The following is a 16,243-nucleotide window of genomic DNA, read 5'->3' as shown; positions in this document are numbered from 1 at the left end:
GAGTCTCTGTCGTCAGGTTGGAGTGCAGTGGTGCGATCCCAGCTCACTGCAACTTCCACCTCCTGGGTTCAAGTGATTCTCCTGCCTCAGCCTCCTGAGTAGCTGGGACTACAGGCACGCGCCAACATGCCCAGCTAATTTTTACATTTTTAGTAGAGATGGGGTTTCACCATGTTCGCCAGGCAGGTCTTGAACTCGTGACCTTAGGTCATCCGCTTGCCTCGGCCTCCCAAAGTGCTGGGATTACAGGTGTGAGCCACCGTGTCCGGTGTTTGTGTAGAATTTGTTGACATTTTTGTTTTGTTTTGGAAAATGTAAACTGGAGTTCAGAGGGGTTTAATGTGAACTGGAGGTCAAAGGGCTTTAAGAGGGAGGTTTTAGGGAAAACAGATAAGAAGGCATGCTTGACACTGGAAGAACCTGGCAATATGATAAATTAACTTTTTTGAGATGGAGTCTTGTTCTGTTGCCCAGGATGGAGTGCAATGTCATGATCTTGGCTCACTGCCACCTCCACCTCCTGGGTTCAAGTGATTCTTCTGCCTCTACCTCCCAAGTTCAAGTGATTCTTTTGCCTCAGCCTCCCAAGTAGCTGGGATCACAGATGCCTGCCATCGTGCCTGGCTAATTTTTGTGATTAAATTAGCTTGTAAAAAATATAGTAATACATAGTTAAAAAATAATTTCTTTATTTCAGTAGTTTTTGGAGTACAGGTGGTTTTTAGTTACATGAATGAGTTCTTTAGTGGTGATTTCTGAGATTTTAGTGCACCTGTCACCTGAGCAGTGTACACTTAACCCAATATGTAGTCTTTTATCCCTAACCCCCCCATCTTCTCAACCTTAAGTCACCAGAGTCCATTATATCATTCTGTATAAGTCCTCATAGCTTAGCTCCCACTTATAAGTAAGAACGTACAGTATCTGCTTTTCTCCATTCCTGATTTACTTCGCTTAGAATAATGGCCTCCAGCTCTATTCAAGTTGCTGCAAAAGACATTTCATTCCTTTTCATGGCAGAGTGGTATTCCGTGGGGTATAGATGCCACATTTTCTTTATCTGTTCTTTGATCGATGGGTACTTAGGTTGGTTCCATATCTTTGGAATTGAGAATTGTGCTGCCATAAATACTTTAAAAGTCCATTGCGTAGATACATATTCAAATATAATAAACATTCATATTGCAATGTATTGATCAAGGGGCCTGAGTAGATGATCCTTTTAGCAATTACTGGTTTTACCTTATGTGAACAAATTGGTAATCAAATTTAAATAAACAGATACAGGTGACTTATGCAGCTAATAAATATATTCTACTCACCTCTTGTTGGACATTTAGGTTTCTAATTTGTTGCAATAGAATACACAGTAGGCCGGGCGCAGTGGCTCAAGCCTGTAATCCCAGCACTTTGGGAGGCTGAGATGGGTGGATCACGAGGTCAGGAGATCGAGACCATCCTGGCTAACACGGTGAAACCCCGTCTCTACTAAAAAATACAAAAAATTATCTGGGCATGGTGGTGGGCGCCTGTAGTCCCAGCTACTCGGGAGGCTGAGGCAGGAGAATGGCGTGAACCCGGGAGGCGGAGCTTGCAGTGAGCTGAGATCCGGCCACTGCACTCTAGCCTGGGCAACAGAGCAAGACTCCGTCTCAAAAAAAAAAAAAAAAAAAAGAATACACAGTGGAAGCCTTTTAAAATAAAAGCTACAGGCTGGGTGCAGTAGCTCATGCCTGTAATCTCAGCAATTTGGTAGGCCGAGGCTGGAGAATCACTTGGGCCCAGGAGTTTGAGACTTGTCTGGGTAACATAGTGAGATCATATCTCTAAAAAATTTAAAAATTAGCCAGGCATGGTGGTGCACGCCTATAGTCCCAGCTACTTGGGACTGAGGTGGGAGGATCACTTGAACTGAGGAGGACAAGGCTGGAGGGAGCCGTGATAGCACCACTGCGCTGCAGCCTGGGCAGCAGAGCAAGACCCTGTCTCAAAAATAAATGCATGAATTAATTAAATAAATGCTACATAGTCCTCTGTCTCACCTTTTCCCTAGACATAGGCCTGCTTCCTAAAATAACTACTTTTACCCATTGCTTTTTGTTTATTTTATTAATAGTTGAATAGACGTGCACATCTCCAGCATACTTACTGCTATTCCTTGATTCATCAACTTTAGCTATTACCATAAATTCTTGCTATGATTGAAGAAGATATAGTTCACTTGTACTATCACCACTTATCTCTCTCTTCCTCTCAATAAAGCATTGTATTTGGACCTAGTTATCTAACAGCTTTATTGAGACATAATTTGTATGCCATAAATTCACCCATCTAGGCCGGGTGTGGTGGCTCACGCCTGTAATCCCAGCACTTTGGGAGGCCGAGGCAGGCGGATCACGAGGTCAGGAGATCCAGACCATCCAGACTAACATGGTGAAACCCTGTCTCTACTAAAAATACAAAAAATTAGCTGGGCGTGGTGGCGGGCGCCTGTAGTCCCAGCTACTGGGAGCTTGCAGTGAGCCAAGATTGTACCACTGCACTCCAGCCTGAGCAACAGAGCGAGACTCAAACACACACACACGCACACACACACACACAATTCACCCATCTAGTGCACAGTTCCATTGTTTTAATATAATCAGAATTGTTATAGCTCACCATGATCTAAATTTAGAGCATTTTTATCCTCCTGTAAGAAAACTCCAAACCCATTAATAGTAACTCACCATTACTCCCTTTACTCAGACCCTGGCAACTGCTAATCTACTTTCTGTCTCAGTGGATTTCCCTTTTCTGGTCATTTCATGTAAATAAAATCTTATGATTATGTGGTCTTTTGTAGCTGACTTCTCTTAGTATAATGTTTTCAAGGTTCATTCATCTTGTTAAAGCAGGTATCAGTACATTATTTCTTTTTATGTATAGATATGTGAATTTTGTTTTGTTTTGTGGATACTCAGCAGTTGGTGGACATTGGATTATTTCTACTGTTTGGCTATTAATGAATAATGCTGTATTTGTATATTCCACCCTGCCCCCAGGAATCAGTCAGCATTTTACTTTACAGTAAAAAATTCATAGTAAGTTCCTGCATTTCCAGGTTAAGCAGATCCCATTCGGGTTAACACTACTGGTAACAAAATCATACAGCTATGCATTGTGAACATCCATGTACAACTTTTTGTGTGGATACATGTTTTCATCTCTTGGTATATACCTAGAAGTGGAATTGCTGGGTCATATGGTAATTCTAATGTTTAGCATTTTGAGGAATTAACAAACTTTTCCAAAGTGGTTGTGCCATTTTACATTCCCACCAGCAATGTGTAAGGGTTCCAGTTTTTTTCACTTCTTCACCAACACTTGTTATTATCTATTTTGATTACTTTATAACTTTAATATACCTGGAGTAGGAAAACTTCAAACTGTTTTGTCTGCTCTCACACCACAACAATGAACACAGACTCCTGTGCCAAATGTGCGAAACTTTCTCCCCCGCCATACACCATGCAATCGGTTCTGCAGCAGATACCAGCTAGATGTCCTCTGATTCAATTCAGTTCTGACAGTGTCTTCCTGGAGACCCCACGGATTGAGGGCTCACTCCTCCAGACTGCCCTTCCCCCATTTCCAATGCCAGTTGCAAGCCCAGGTTGTTTTACCTGTGCTTCTGATCAACTGGCTATAAATTGGATTTTCCATGACACCTCCTTGGGTTGAATTAATTTGCTAGAGGAGCTCACAGAACTCAGGGCAACATGTTTACTGGTTTTTTTTTTGTTTTTTTTTTTTTTTTTTAATGAAGGGTATTACAAAGGATAGAGATGAATAGATGCATAGGGCCTAAGAGAGCTTCCATGCCCTCTCTGGGTGCACCACCCTCTAGGAATCTCTACTTATTCAGCTGTCTGGAAGCTCTCCATACCTCATCCTCTTGGGCCTTTCATGGAGACTTCATTGGATAGGCATGAACAAAGCATGGACAACTGTGTAGAAATGTGTTTGGACAAAAAGAGTACGACCTAATAGACTGAGTATAGAAACCCAGCAGGGCCTGTCTGTTCAGATTCTTGGCCTCTCTGTGCATCATTCGTTCCCCCAAGGTATGGGGCAGGACCTCTGAAATGAGGATCTTATGAATCAGAATCAGATAAGGTAGGTCAGATAATTTCTTTATGGAAAGGCACGGAAGGATTACATTACTGCAGTGGGAAGAAAAAGGAGCAGGTGAAAGAGGGCAGGAGGTCTGTTTTCCGAGGCCTGCTTTTGAGACCTAAAGAGCCCCAACATTATAACAAAAAGACTGATGAGGGCTGTGGGAGTTATGAGCCAGGAACTGTGAATGAACACACACACACACACACAAGCATATGCCTCAACCTTTCTTTTTGGTTTCATCAACTGTAGGCACTTTAACTTTGTAACATGAGAATATTGGTGGACCTTTCTTTCCCAACTGCCCCCTAAATTCTGTCTTTACAATCTTTACAAAGAATCCTTACGTTCTAGTTTGCAGCCATAATTAAGTGTTTTGTGCTTTATCATTGGGTTGATTTTGAAGTAGAAAATCAATAATCTGCATTTATGTTATTTTGACTGTGTCTTGTGACTATAATTACGTAACTTTTTTTGTTTAGATTTTGTTTCTTGGAATTTGTAATTACATTTTTCTCCCTTATGTTACCTCTTTTTTTATCATATTGTTAGATTCTTCCAGAAAGTATGTCTCAAGCATACTTTCTTGTCTTTGTTTTTTTCCCTGGAATATCTCAGAGCCCTCTGGTCTCTGGCTCTAGGTCAGATTAAATGCATTTCAGGCCTTCTCTATAGTTGTGCTCTTGGAACTTCCTTTTTGGCTCTTCTGTTTTTCATCTGTAAAACAGAATCCTATGGATCCTGTGTCCTCTTTCTCAGTTTTACTGCTTTGTTTTCTTGACCTCAAGTAACTTCTTCAGACAAGATGAATGAGAGATAAGTTTCAGTGTCTGTCCATATTTGAAAAACTTTATTCTGCTCTCAAATGCTGTTGAAACTTAGACTAGGTTAAAAAAAATCCTCAGAATTTAGAAGTCATTGCCTCATTGTCTTTTAGTGTATTGGCTTTCTGATGAGTTAGATAATGACAGTTTAATTACTGCTCTTCTAGCTTTTTTTTTCCTAGAAGCCTTTAGAGTCTTCTTAACACTGGGATTTTAAAAATTCCCTAATAATGATTTAAGTGGAGCTTCCATTCAATCTCCAGACATTTCTTGAATTTCTTTAATAATTTTCTCTCTTCTATTTTCATAAGTTTCTCTTTCTGCAACTCTGATTATTCAGATGTGGGAACTTCTGGATTGATTGTGTTTGTCTCATCTCTTTTTGAGCATTATTATCTTGAATAGAGATATTACGGGATAATGGGCAATTATGAGATAAGTGGGCATTTTTTCCCCCTGCATTTAGGGAATGGTCAACTTTATTTTCTAAAACTTCTTTCTGACTTTACTCGTCTTTTAGAGTACAGCATCATAGTCTATATGGAAATGGACATCATTTAACATTTCTGTATTCATATTAACTAGTTTTTAAGTTTTGTCTTTCTCCTGAATGCATATCTCTCCTCTAGGGTCAGTTTTCCAATTGCTTATCTTGGTCTCTGTCTTTGGGGCTATGGACTTTCCCCAAATGTTCAATGATCTTTAGTTACCTTTTATTTTTATGGATGAGGCATTAGAGACCTGATTGATAACCCTACGTCCCTAGCAAGGCTTTTTCTTTCTTTCTTTTAATTTTATTTGAGACAGAGTCTTACTCTGTCACCCAAGCTGGAGCGCAGTGACATGATCTCGGCTCATTGCAACCTCTGTCTCCCGGATTCAAGCGATTCTCACACCTCAGCCTCCCAAGTAGCTGCGATTATAGGTGCGTGCCACTGCGCCTGGCTAGTTTTTGTATTTTTAGTAGAGACGGGGTTTCACCATGTTGGCCAGGCTGGTCTTGAACTCCTGGCCTCACGTGATCCACTGACCTCAGCCTCCCAAAGTCCTGGTACTACGGGCATGAGCCACTGTGCCTGGCCAGCTTTTTCTTTAGGGTAAATAGGTAGGAGGGTACCTGTGTGATGTTTGGTCCCCCTGAATGCCAGAATCTGGACAACTTTACTCTGGGATACCATCATCTACACTAACAGCATTTGTTCTTTCCAGTTTATTTCATTTTCTTTAGAGAATAGACCTCCCTTTTTTCCCCTGCAAGATAAATACCAGCCTGTCTGCTGTCCAGTGTACAGTGTCAACTCCATTATACAAGCCTTCAGTTAATCTCCCACCACCCCCTTTTTTTGAGACAAGGTCTGCTCTGTTGCCCATGCTGGAGTGCAGTGGCACAATCATGACTCACTGCAGCCTCAACCTCCCAGCTTCAAGCATTCCTCCCACCTCAGTTCCCCGAGTAGCTGGGACTACAGGCATGCACCACCAAGCCCGGTTAATTTTTGTATTTTTTTTTTTTAATGATGAGGTTTCACCATGTTTCCCAAGCTAGTCTTGAACTTTTAGGCTCAAGGGATCTGCCCGCCTTGGCCTCACAAAATGCTGGGATTACAGGTGTGAGCCACTGCAACCGCCCCATTTCATTAACTTTCATTAAGTTTGAATCAGAGAATCTGTTTCAGATTTCCATCTTAATCTCAAATTGGAGAATGTTGTTGTTCATTCAGACTCCTTATTTCCACTTAGGAAAGTGGGCCAGTGTATTACTAAATAAATTTCCCAAAGACATGTTTTCAGTTACAATGAACATTGAATTGTGCAGTTTTATAGCTAATTTTGTGTGCCCTGGGGGATTAAAAAGAAAATCAAGAATTGAGGAAGGTTGGAATGGCCACCAAAAATCTAAATCATTAGTTGCATCAAGGTGTTTCTTATGTCTTAATAGCTCAGTCATAGCATGTAACTGGTTTTGCTATTAAAATGTTCTTCTGTTAATTGAATCTTTTGAAAAAATAATCTGATGGAACAGGTTGATGAAAAGGTAAATAAATACTGAAAAATTTAAGATGTATTTTCCTTTAGCCATTGAAAGGAATGCTGTGTACCCTGCCTTTTGTTTTGTTTTTGTTGTTGTTGTTGTTTTTTTTGTTTTTTTTTTTGTTTTTTTTTGTTTTTTTGAGACGGAGTCTCGCTCTGTCACCCAGGCTGGAGTGCAGTGGCGCGATCTCGGCTCACTGCAAGCTCCGCCTCCCGGGTTCACGCCATTCTCCTGCCTCAGCCTCCTGAGTAGCTGGGACTACAGGCGCCCGCCACCGCGCCCGGCTAATTTTTTGTATTTTTAGTAGAGACGGGGTTTCACCGTGGTCTCGATCTCCTGACCTTGTGATCCGCCCGCCTCGGCCTCCCAAAGTGCTGGGATTACAGGCGTGAGCCACCGCGCCCGGCTGTTGTTGTTGTTTTTAGACAGAATCTTGCCTATTGCCCAGGACAGAGTGCAGTGATGCGATTTTGGCTCACTGCAACCTTTGCCTCCTGGGTTCAAGTGATTATTGTGCCTAAGCCTCCCAAGTAGCTGGGATTGCAGGTGCCTGCCACCACATCCAGCTACTTTTTGTATTTTTAGTAGAGATGGGGTTTCTTTATGTTGGCCAGGCTGGTCTCAAACTCCTGGCCTCAAATGATTTACCTGCCTCAGCCTCCCAAAGTGCTGGGATTACAGGCATGAGGCCCAGAGGTACCCTGCTTTTTTTGCTTAAAGCTCCTAGAAGACAGACAACTAATAACTGTCGGAGCCTGAATGCAAATTCAGGTTTTTCTGCTGCTTGAACTTCTCAGTGCACAAAAATTGTGATATAACTAATTGAAGACATATAGAGAAGGAAATCAGTAAATATTTTTAATGCATTATAAAATGAAATATTTACCTATCAAATAAGCTAAGTTTTCAGAATGGGGTAGTACTTAAATACCAAAAGCCCATGTGTGGCTGCGGGGGGGTGTAACTTAGTACAACCTTTTTGGGAAACAGTCATACTACATAAAAATCATTAGAAGCATTCATGGCCACTGACTAGAAGGAAATATTCTAAAATGTTAATAGTTATGTCTTGAAACAAGTGTTTTCCAAATTTTCCTCATTTAACATGTTATTTTTATAAATGGGGATGTTTTAACCCCACTTGGTGGTTTAATTTTAGGGAAATAATTCTAATTACAGAATAAAGATTATCCAAAAGTATTCAACAACTATATTTTTAGTAGTGAAAAATTAGAAATAAGTTAAATGTCCAACTGAGCAGAATGTGCCGAAGTAAGCAGTGATACTTCTAAGGGAAGCATGTTAAGATTTTTTTTTTTAGGCCGGGCGCGGTGACTCAAGCCTGTAATCCCAGCACTTTGGGAGGCCGAGACAGGCGGATCACGAGGTCATGAGATAGAGACCATCCTGGCTAACACGGTGAAAATCTTTTTTTTTTTTTTTTTTTTTTTTTGGAGACAGAATTTTGCTCTTGTTGCCCTGGCTGGAGTGTAGTGGCGCAATCTCGTCTCACTGTAGCCTCCACCTCCCAGGTTCAAGCAATTCTCCTGCCTCAGCCTCTCAAGTAGCTGGGATTACAGGTGCCCACCACCACACTGGGCTAATTTTTTGTACTTTTAGTAGAGATGGGGTTTCACCATATTGGCCAGGCTAGTTTCAAACTCCTGACCTCAGGTGATCCACCCACCTCGGCCTCCAAAAGTGCTGGGATTACAGGCATGAGCCACCATGCCCAGCCTGCATGTTAAGATTTAAGAGATTTCATAGAAATTTAAAAAGTTTATGATAGAAAAAGCCAGATGCAAATTTGTTTATATAGTATGTGATTACAGATAAATATTTTTATGAAGATACAGCAACATAGTGGAAGAAGATTCAGTAGTTCATCAGTGATTATGTTTGGATATTGAGATTCAAGTAATTTTTCTCCTTTGTACTTTTTAATATTTTTCAGATTTATCATGTACTGAGGTTGTAAAGTATTTTTCTAACATGAGGTAAAACTACAGCTAATGTTTTCCTAGGCGGCCACTTGGTAATACTCTGTTCGTATTATCTGAAGATTTAGTTTTTTGTGGGGAGGGCGGCATTTGATAATGTTTTATTTTCTTCTGTCCAAATGGAATGGGCATTTTTGTATCATTTCTTAGATCTGAAACTCAGCACCGAGGCTCTGCTCCCCACTCTGAGAGTGATCTACCAGAGCAAGAAGAGGAGATTCTGGGATCTGATGATGATGAGCAGGAAGATCCTAATGATTATTGTAAAGGTAAGTTCATAAGGAGGTATGAAGTGAGACATGATCCATCTATTTGCAGTTTCTCATTTGGATGTTTGATCTATCAGCATAAACACAGTTTTATTGCTGTTTACTTGTATCCTTTTCTCTAAAACTTAGGAAATAGTATTTGTTCTTAGTCTGACTTAATTTATCAAAGCCTGATTTTATATTAAATGTTTTTACCTTTTTCCTCTTTAAAAGTTATAATACATATTTACCTTAGAAAATTCCAGAGCTGTGTTAAACAGAAAAGAGTGTAAAAGCCTTCTGCATTGCTATCAGCCACATATAACCATGGTAACATTTTGGCATACAGATTTTTACAAAATACCTTCTTACTACTTTTTTTCTCATAGTGATGGCTGTTAAGTTAAACTGGAATTACAGACACTTAAATGGTGTCATCAGGTTGCCTGTTACCTTTTCTGTTTCTTAATGAGACTTTCCAGAGTCTTTGGGTAGGAACACAAAATGGAATGTATCATACCATCTAGGAGAAGAACATGGCCCTTATTGTCAGCTGGCAAAGATAAATATGAAAATACCTTGATTCTTGCCACTGTTGGCAGCTTTTTTGAGGCCTTCCTCTGTTTTCTGCTTTTTAGGGGTTTTTTTGTTTTGTTTTTTGAGACAGAGTTGCCCAGGCTGGAGTGCTGTGGAGTCTCAGCCTCCTGCAGCCTCTGACTCCTGAGTTCAAGCGATTCTCATGCCTTAGGCACCCACCACCACGCCTGGCTAATTTTTGGGGTTTTTTGTTTGTTTTTGTTTGTTTGTTTGTTTTTTGTGTTTTTGTTTTTTGTTGTTGTTTTTTTTTTTTTTTTTTGAGACGGAGTTTCGCTCTATCGCCCAGGCTGGGGTGCAGTGGCCAGATCTCAGCTCACTACAAGCTCCGCCTCCCGGGTTCACGCCATTCTCCTGCCTCAGCCTCCCAAGTAGCTGGGACTACAGGCGCCCGCCACCTTGCCCGGCTAGTTTTTTTGTACTTTTTAGTAGAGACGGGGTTTCACCATATTAACCAGGATGGTCTCGATCTCCTGACCTCGTGATCCGCCCGTCTCGGCCTCCCAAAGTGCTGGGATTACAGGCTTGAGCCACCGCGCCCGGCCTTGTTTTTTTGTTTTTGAGAAGGAGTTTCGCTCTGTTGCCCAGGCTGAAGTGCAGTTGGTATGATCTCAGCTCGCTGCAACCTCTGCCTCCCGGGTTCACGCCATTTTCCTGCCTCAGCCTCTAGAATAGCTGGGACTACAGGCGCCTGCCACCATACCCGGATAACTTTTTGTATTTTTTCAGTAGAGACGGGGTTTCACCGTGTTAGCCAGATGGTCTCGATCTCCTGACCCTTGTGATCTGCCTGCCTCGGCCTCCCAAAGTGCTGGGATTACAGGCATGAGCCACCTCGCCTGGCCATTTGTTTGTTTGTTTGTTTTTGTTTGTTTGTTTTGAGACAATCTCACTCTGTCACCCAGGCTGGAGTGCAGTGGCATGATCTCAGCTCACTGCAACCTCTGCCTCCTGGGTTCAAGCAATTCTCCTGCCTCAGCCTCCCAAGTAGCTGGGACTACAGGCATGCGCCATGACACCAGCCAATTTTTGTATTTTTAGTAGAAGACACGGTTTCACCATGTTGGCCAGGCTGGTCTCGAACTCTTGACCGCAAATGATCCACCCTCCTCAGCCTCCCAAAGTGCTGGGATTACAGGCGTGAGCCACTGCATCTGGGCTGTTTGTTTTTATTTAGAGGAACAAAATCCCGTTTGCTTACTTGTTTTTGTTTGTTTTGTTTTTTGCTAAATAAACAATTATTCTGTCTCCTAAAAAACACCTGAGAGTGTAATTGTAAATGATATATATTAGATATATATGTTTAGATAAACCTATTGGATTATTGAGAGACAAGAATATTGTGATATACAACCTTTTTATTGTTTTTGGATGAGGCTGTTGTAGACTCAATCTAAATCATTAATCTTATTCACTTTTTTAATAACATGAAGTCAGTAATACTATGTGGCTGATTTGACTATTAAGGTTTTCTTCTGTTGAATTGATTGTATAAAAGAAACTTTTTGTTGATAAAAGGTATATAGATGTTGAAAAATGTGATGTAAAAATGCCTTTTCTTACCATTGTTTCTTGTCCTGGTTTTTCTGATTTCCCCTGTGTCTTCCAGGAGGTTATCATCTTGTGAAAATTGGAGATCTATTCAATGGGAGATATCATGTGATCCGAAAGTTAGGCTGGGGACACTTTTCAACAGTATGGTTATCATGGGATATTCAGTAAGTTTTAGTGGTTCTGTAAAAGAATTAGTTAGATGATGTCTAAATATGTTTGTCTGAGTTTCCACTGCTGATCCAGACTTCAATCTATCTCTAGCCTGATACATTTATCAGAATTTTGTTGTTGGCAATAGTCTCTATATTCTTGGAGAAATCACTTTTCTTTCGTGAAGAATCGGTATTATATATCTCTCTTTCTACTTTAGAGACAAGAGTGATTAAATTAATGCCGGTAAAGCTTTTGTCATTTGATTTTTTTGTTATTTTTATCGTTTTCTTTTCACCCAAATATTTCTTCTGGCTGCCTGTGGGAAAATATTACAGCTATTAACCTTTTAGTTTTTGCCTATATACAGATACACAGAACACTTGGAATTTGGTAATATCTTTCCCCTTATTTATCCTCATTTTGAAGTTTTGCTTGAAATTCAGGGAGATATTCAAAAGAAGGATTTTAACTCAGAGAAAATGTTCAACAACTGAGATTATCTGAGAACAGATCTTTTATTCTTCCTACAAATGAAATCTGGCCAGTTAGCATCATTAACAAGTACAAATGTTCCCATAGAAGTAGCTTGTTTGGGCTACAGGGAAACATGAAATCAGTATTTGTCCTTTTTAACCATCTTATAGCTAAACCTTAGCTTCCTAAAGTAAGGGTAGGCTATGTAGTCTTAATTGCCTGTGTTTGTTTCTTAGGGGGAAGAAATTTGTGGCAATGAAAGTAGTTAAAAGTGCTGAACATTACACCGAAACAGCACTGGATGAAATCCGGTTGCTGAAGTCAGTGAGTATTAGATTATATGTATGAATGCAAAGAATTATAAAATATCAAGTTTCATTGAATTAAAGCACACCAAGTGGAGACTCTTCAGCATGGATAATTTTCTCTATAAAGTTCTAGTATCCTTAAAGAGGTTAAGGAAGACAACAATATTTACACATTCCATGCATGTAGTAGGGAACTGGTGGGAAATGCTATGATTAGAATTCTTCTTACACACATGAACCAAAAAAAACCTTTCAAATGAATAAAAATATTCACTGAGCATGTTTTACAGGCCAGGTAACTACTGTCATAATGTTTTTCTTTCCTACTATGGTTAAAAGGAAAGTTGTGTAAATAAATGTATAGCATCTTGTTGTTTTCAAATATGTTATAGAATACATAATATAAAAATACTGTATTTACTGATTCCATTTATACCTGGAAACTGAGATAAATTCTATAAAAAATGTACTTTTAATTTTGTTTTAAATTAGGAATATGCCATTGTGGTAGAAGGAACTTAAACTCAGAATTAGAAAACCTGGGTTTAGGTCACCTTTACCCCGATATGTTCTCCATGTTACCGTGTTTTTCTTTCTGAGTTTTAGATTTTTTATTCATAAAGTGAGAATGTTGCACCAGGAGATTTCTGTGGCAGTACTTTTCTTATTTTCGACTCCTGTCCTCAAGTGATCTGCCTTATTAGCCTCCAGAGTAACTGGGGTTACAGGCACAAGCCACTGCACCTGGCTTAAGACAGTACTTTTCAGAATGTCGATTTGTGACAAGTTTAGGAGCCTTGTACCTACCCAAAAGTAAATACTGTTTTCTTCATTGAGAAAGTTTTTCCATGAAAAAAAAAATGTTGGCTGAAATAAACAGTGCTGTTGGTGCTATAGTTGATTCGCATCCTGCAAAAGCTGCTTAGTTCCTCATAACCTGGTAATCTGCAGTTAATTTGGAGGCCACACTTTGATATCAGGGAGCAAAATAGTTTAGCAAAATTAGAAAAATAGTTCCTGTTGGTTGTATTTCCTCTTATGAATTGACTAAGATTTTTCTCCATTAAAGCTATTGAAATTTTAGTGTATTTTAAAGATAGATTTATGTGAGCTCTTTCTTGTAGTTAATTTGCTGTAAGTATTCTTCCCATACCATTTGGCTTATTTCCATGCTTTACTGTCTTTTCCCCACTACAGGTTCGCAATTCAGACCCTAATGATCCAAACAGAGAGATGGTTGTTCAACTACTAGATGACTTTAAAATATCAGGAGTTAATGGAACACGTATCCTTTTAAAAACCTATTTGAGAATAAATCATCCCAATCCCAAAGAAAGGAACTAGATTTGTTGTGTAGATGGCCTTGGTGTCTTTTCTCAAGGCAAACTATAATAAAATTACCTCTTTTATTGTACACTTCTGAACACAGATCTGAATTTTGTTTGATTTTGTGTGGTGTGATTTTTCAGGATATTGCTTTAAGTTTTTTGTCCCCTTTTCAGGCAATTAGACCGAAATCAAAGAAACTTTTAGAAAATGCCTTGTATCACCAAGTAAAGAATCTATGATTTTTGTTAGCACAGAAACCTTAAGGGAAGTAATTTACTATGAAAAATAGTGTGCTGGCTGGGCATGGTGGCTCACACCTGTAATCTCAGCACTTTGGGAGACCGAGGCAGGTGGATAACCTGAGGTCAGGAGTTCGAGACCCACCTGGCAAACATGGTGAAACCCTGTTTCTACTAAAATACAAGAATTAGCTGGGCGTGGTGACAGGCTCCTGTAATCCCAGCTACTGGGGAGGCTGAGGCTGGAGAATCACTTAACCCGGGAGGCAGAGGTTGCAGTGAGCCGAGATTGAGCCCACTGCACTCCAGCCTGGGCGACAGAGCCGGACTCTGTCTTAAAAAAAAAAAAAAAAAGATACTGTCTAAAAGAAAGAAAGAGAAAGATAAAGGAAGAAACTGGGTAAACAATTTAAAGTATGATTGTATTTATTATACTAAGCCTCAACTTTGAAGAGGCTGTGAATGTAGATTATGTTTAGAGTCTAAAAGGGTGTAATTATTCGTGTTCTGTTATAATGAAAAACTGACTTGTTTTATGTTTTTATCTGGATTTTTAGAATTGTAGAATTGGAAGGAACTGTAGCTGATTTTCTTCACAGGTATCAAAGTGATGTGCGGTGAGCTAATTGAAAAGTTGTTGAAACAGCTATGCTTATAAAGGTCAATCAGATTTTTCAGTAAAAGTTGAAGTCGAATCTTACTTAGATTGGAGAATCTAAAATACCTGTTTATAAGCTAGTCTTAAAATGTATAAAGACATTTCATATATTATTTTACTTTTCATGCCTGTTTAGCTTCCTTTAATGCACATTCCTAATTGCTGTTGATCTTTTTTTATTTAAAGGAGACAGGATTACATGTGACTGTAGTTTCATGTAGACTATGGGAAGAGATTTGAACAGAGAAGCAGGAAGGAAGTTGGAAAGGAGAGAAAACAGTTGATAATGTGGAAAGACTATTGTTCTAAAGTCAATTCTGAGTCATTTCTTAGAAAAATACAAATCACAGATCCCCCAGATGTCTAAGGAAAACTGCTGCAACCATCTTAAAACAGTATCTTGTGCTTATTGTGGTCATTTTGTAGATGGCTTTCTCTCTCTCTCTCTCTCTCTCTCTCTCTGTGTGTGTGTGTGTGTGTGTGTGTGTTTTCAAAGAATTAATAATTCTAACCAAGAAATTTTTTAAAAACACAGGGTGTCACGATGGCCGTATCTGTTTTTTCTATTATTTAATCTTGTAATGTTTTTCATTGTGCCAGATTTCTTTACTAATTTGCGAAAGTTCCAAGTAAAACTATGGATCTCCCCGGTAATGCTGAGTACCTTTATTTGACCCTAACTAAGCAAAGAAGGCTTTTTAACTATTGAAATATCTTAGTATGTTTGAATTTCAAATTCCAAGATATTTTTCTTTTCTTTTTCTTTTTTTTTTTTTTTAGATGGAGTGTCATTCTTGTTCCCTAGGCTGGAGTTCAATGGCACGATTTCGGCTTGCTATAACCTCTGCCTCCCGGGTTCAAATGATTCTCCTGCCTTAGCCTCCCAAGTAGCTGGGATTACAGGTGCATGCCACCATGCCCAGCTAATTTTGTATTTTTCATAGAGACGGGGTTTCTCCATGTTGGTCAGGCTGGTCTCACACTCCTGACCTCAGGTGATCTGCCCGCCTCGGCCTCCCAGAGTGCTGGGATAACAGGTGTGAGCTACTGCGCCCTGCCCTCAAGATATTTTTCAAACATTGCTAGGTGATTTCTCTGTAGCTTCTGTCCATTGATTCCCTATTTTCTTTTCTCCCTTTGTTCTTAGCCATTTTTTCCTTTCTTCATCTTTATCTCCCAGCTGTCTTTGCTCCTGCATTATTTACTACTATTAGAGATTGAAAGGATATAACTCAGAACACTATGTTAAGGGTTAGTTAATGGCTCATGTCACTCTCCTGCCCTTACCCATTTTCCCAACATAACATACCCACACAGAGCTGTACATTCACATTCGTGTGTTTATGTTTGTTCAGGCATTTTTTTTCTCTGGACCACTATCGTTTCTCATATTAAAATATAAAGGACACTAAACTAGAAAGTTAGTTCTTACAGAATTCCATGTAAACTGGCTCACTCTACTTGCCTGGAGGGTGAGGGGAAAAGAATGATTAAGAAGGAGGACAGTTGGTTTCTCTGTATAATGTTGACATTAGCCAGTCATTATTATCTACCTATATGACTTCCTATGTCTTTAGGATACTTTTTTTTTTCATGCTATATGCTGTCTTTTTTGCTAGCTCCTTTTATTCATAATGTGCCCTAAATGTGCTTACTCAATAATGTAAGCCTT

At 39.6% G+C, this 16,243-nt stretch overlaps 1 protein-coding gene across 1 annotated transcript in view; it reads left to right on the top strand.

The window, feature by feature from the left end:
* SRPK1 (SRSF protein kinase 1) overlaps positions 1-16,243 on the top strand; it is a 92,571-nt gene that overhangs the window by 22,613 nt on the left and 53,715 nt on the right. The window contains 4 exon segments of the mRNA XM_009204992.4: positions 9,165-9,283; positions 11,466-11,574; positions 12,274-12,361; positions 13,543-13,630. Of these exon segments, the coding sequence (XP_009203256.1) occupies positions 9,165-9,283; positions 11,466-11,574; positions 12,274-12,361; positions 13,543-13,630 (404 nt within the window).

Source organism: Papio anubis, chromosome 6, assembly GCF_008728515.1.
Source record: "Papio anubis isolate 15944 chromosome 6, Panubis1.0, whole genome shotgun sequence".
Taxonomy (NCBI): domain Eukaryota; kingdom Metazoa; phylum Chordata; class Mammalia; order Primates; family Cercopithecidae; genus Papio; species Papio anubis.
The sequence above is the reverse complement of the archived record's forward strand: the minus strand, read 5'-3'. Positions and strand labels throughout refer to the sequence as shown.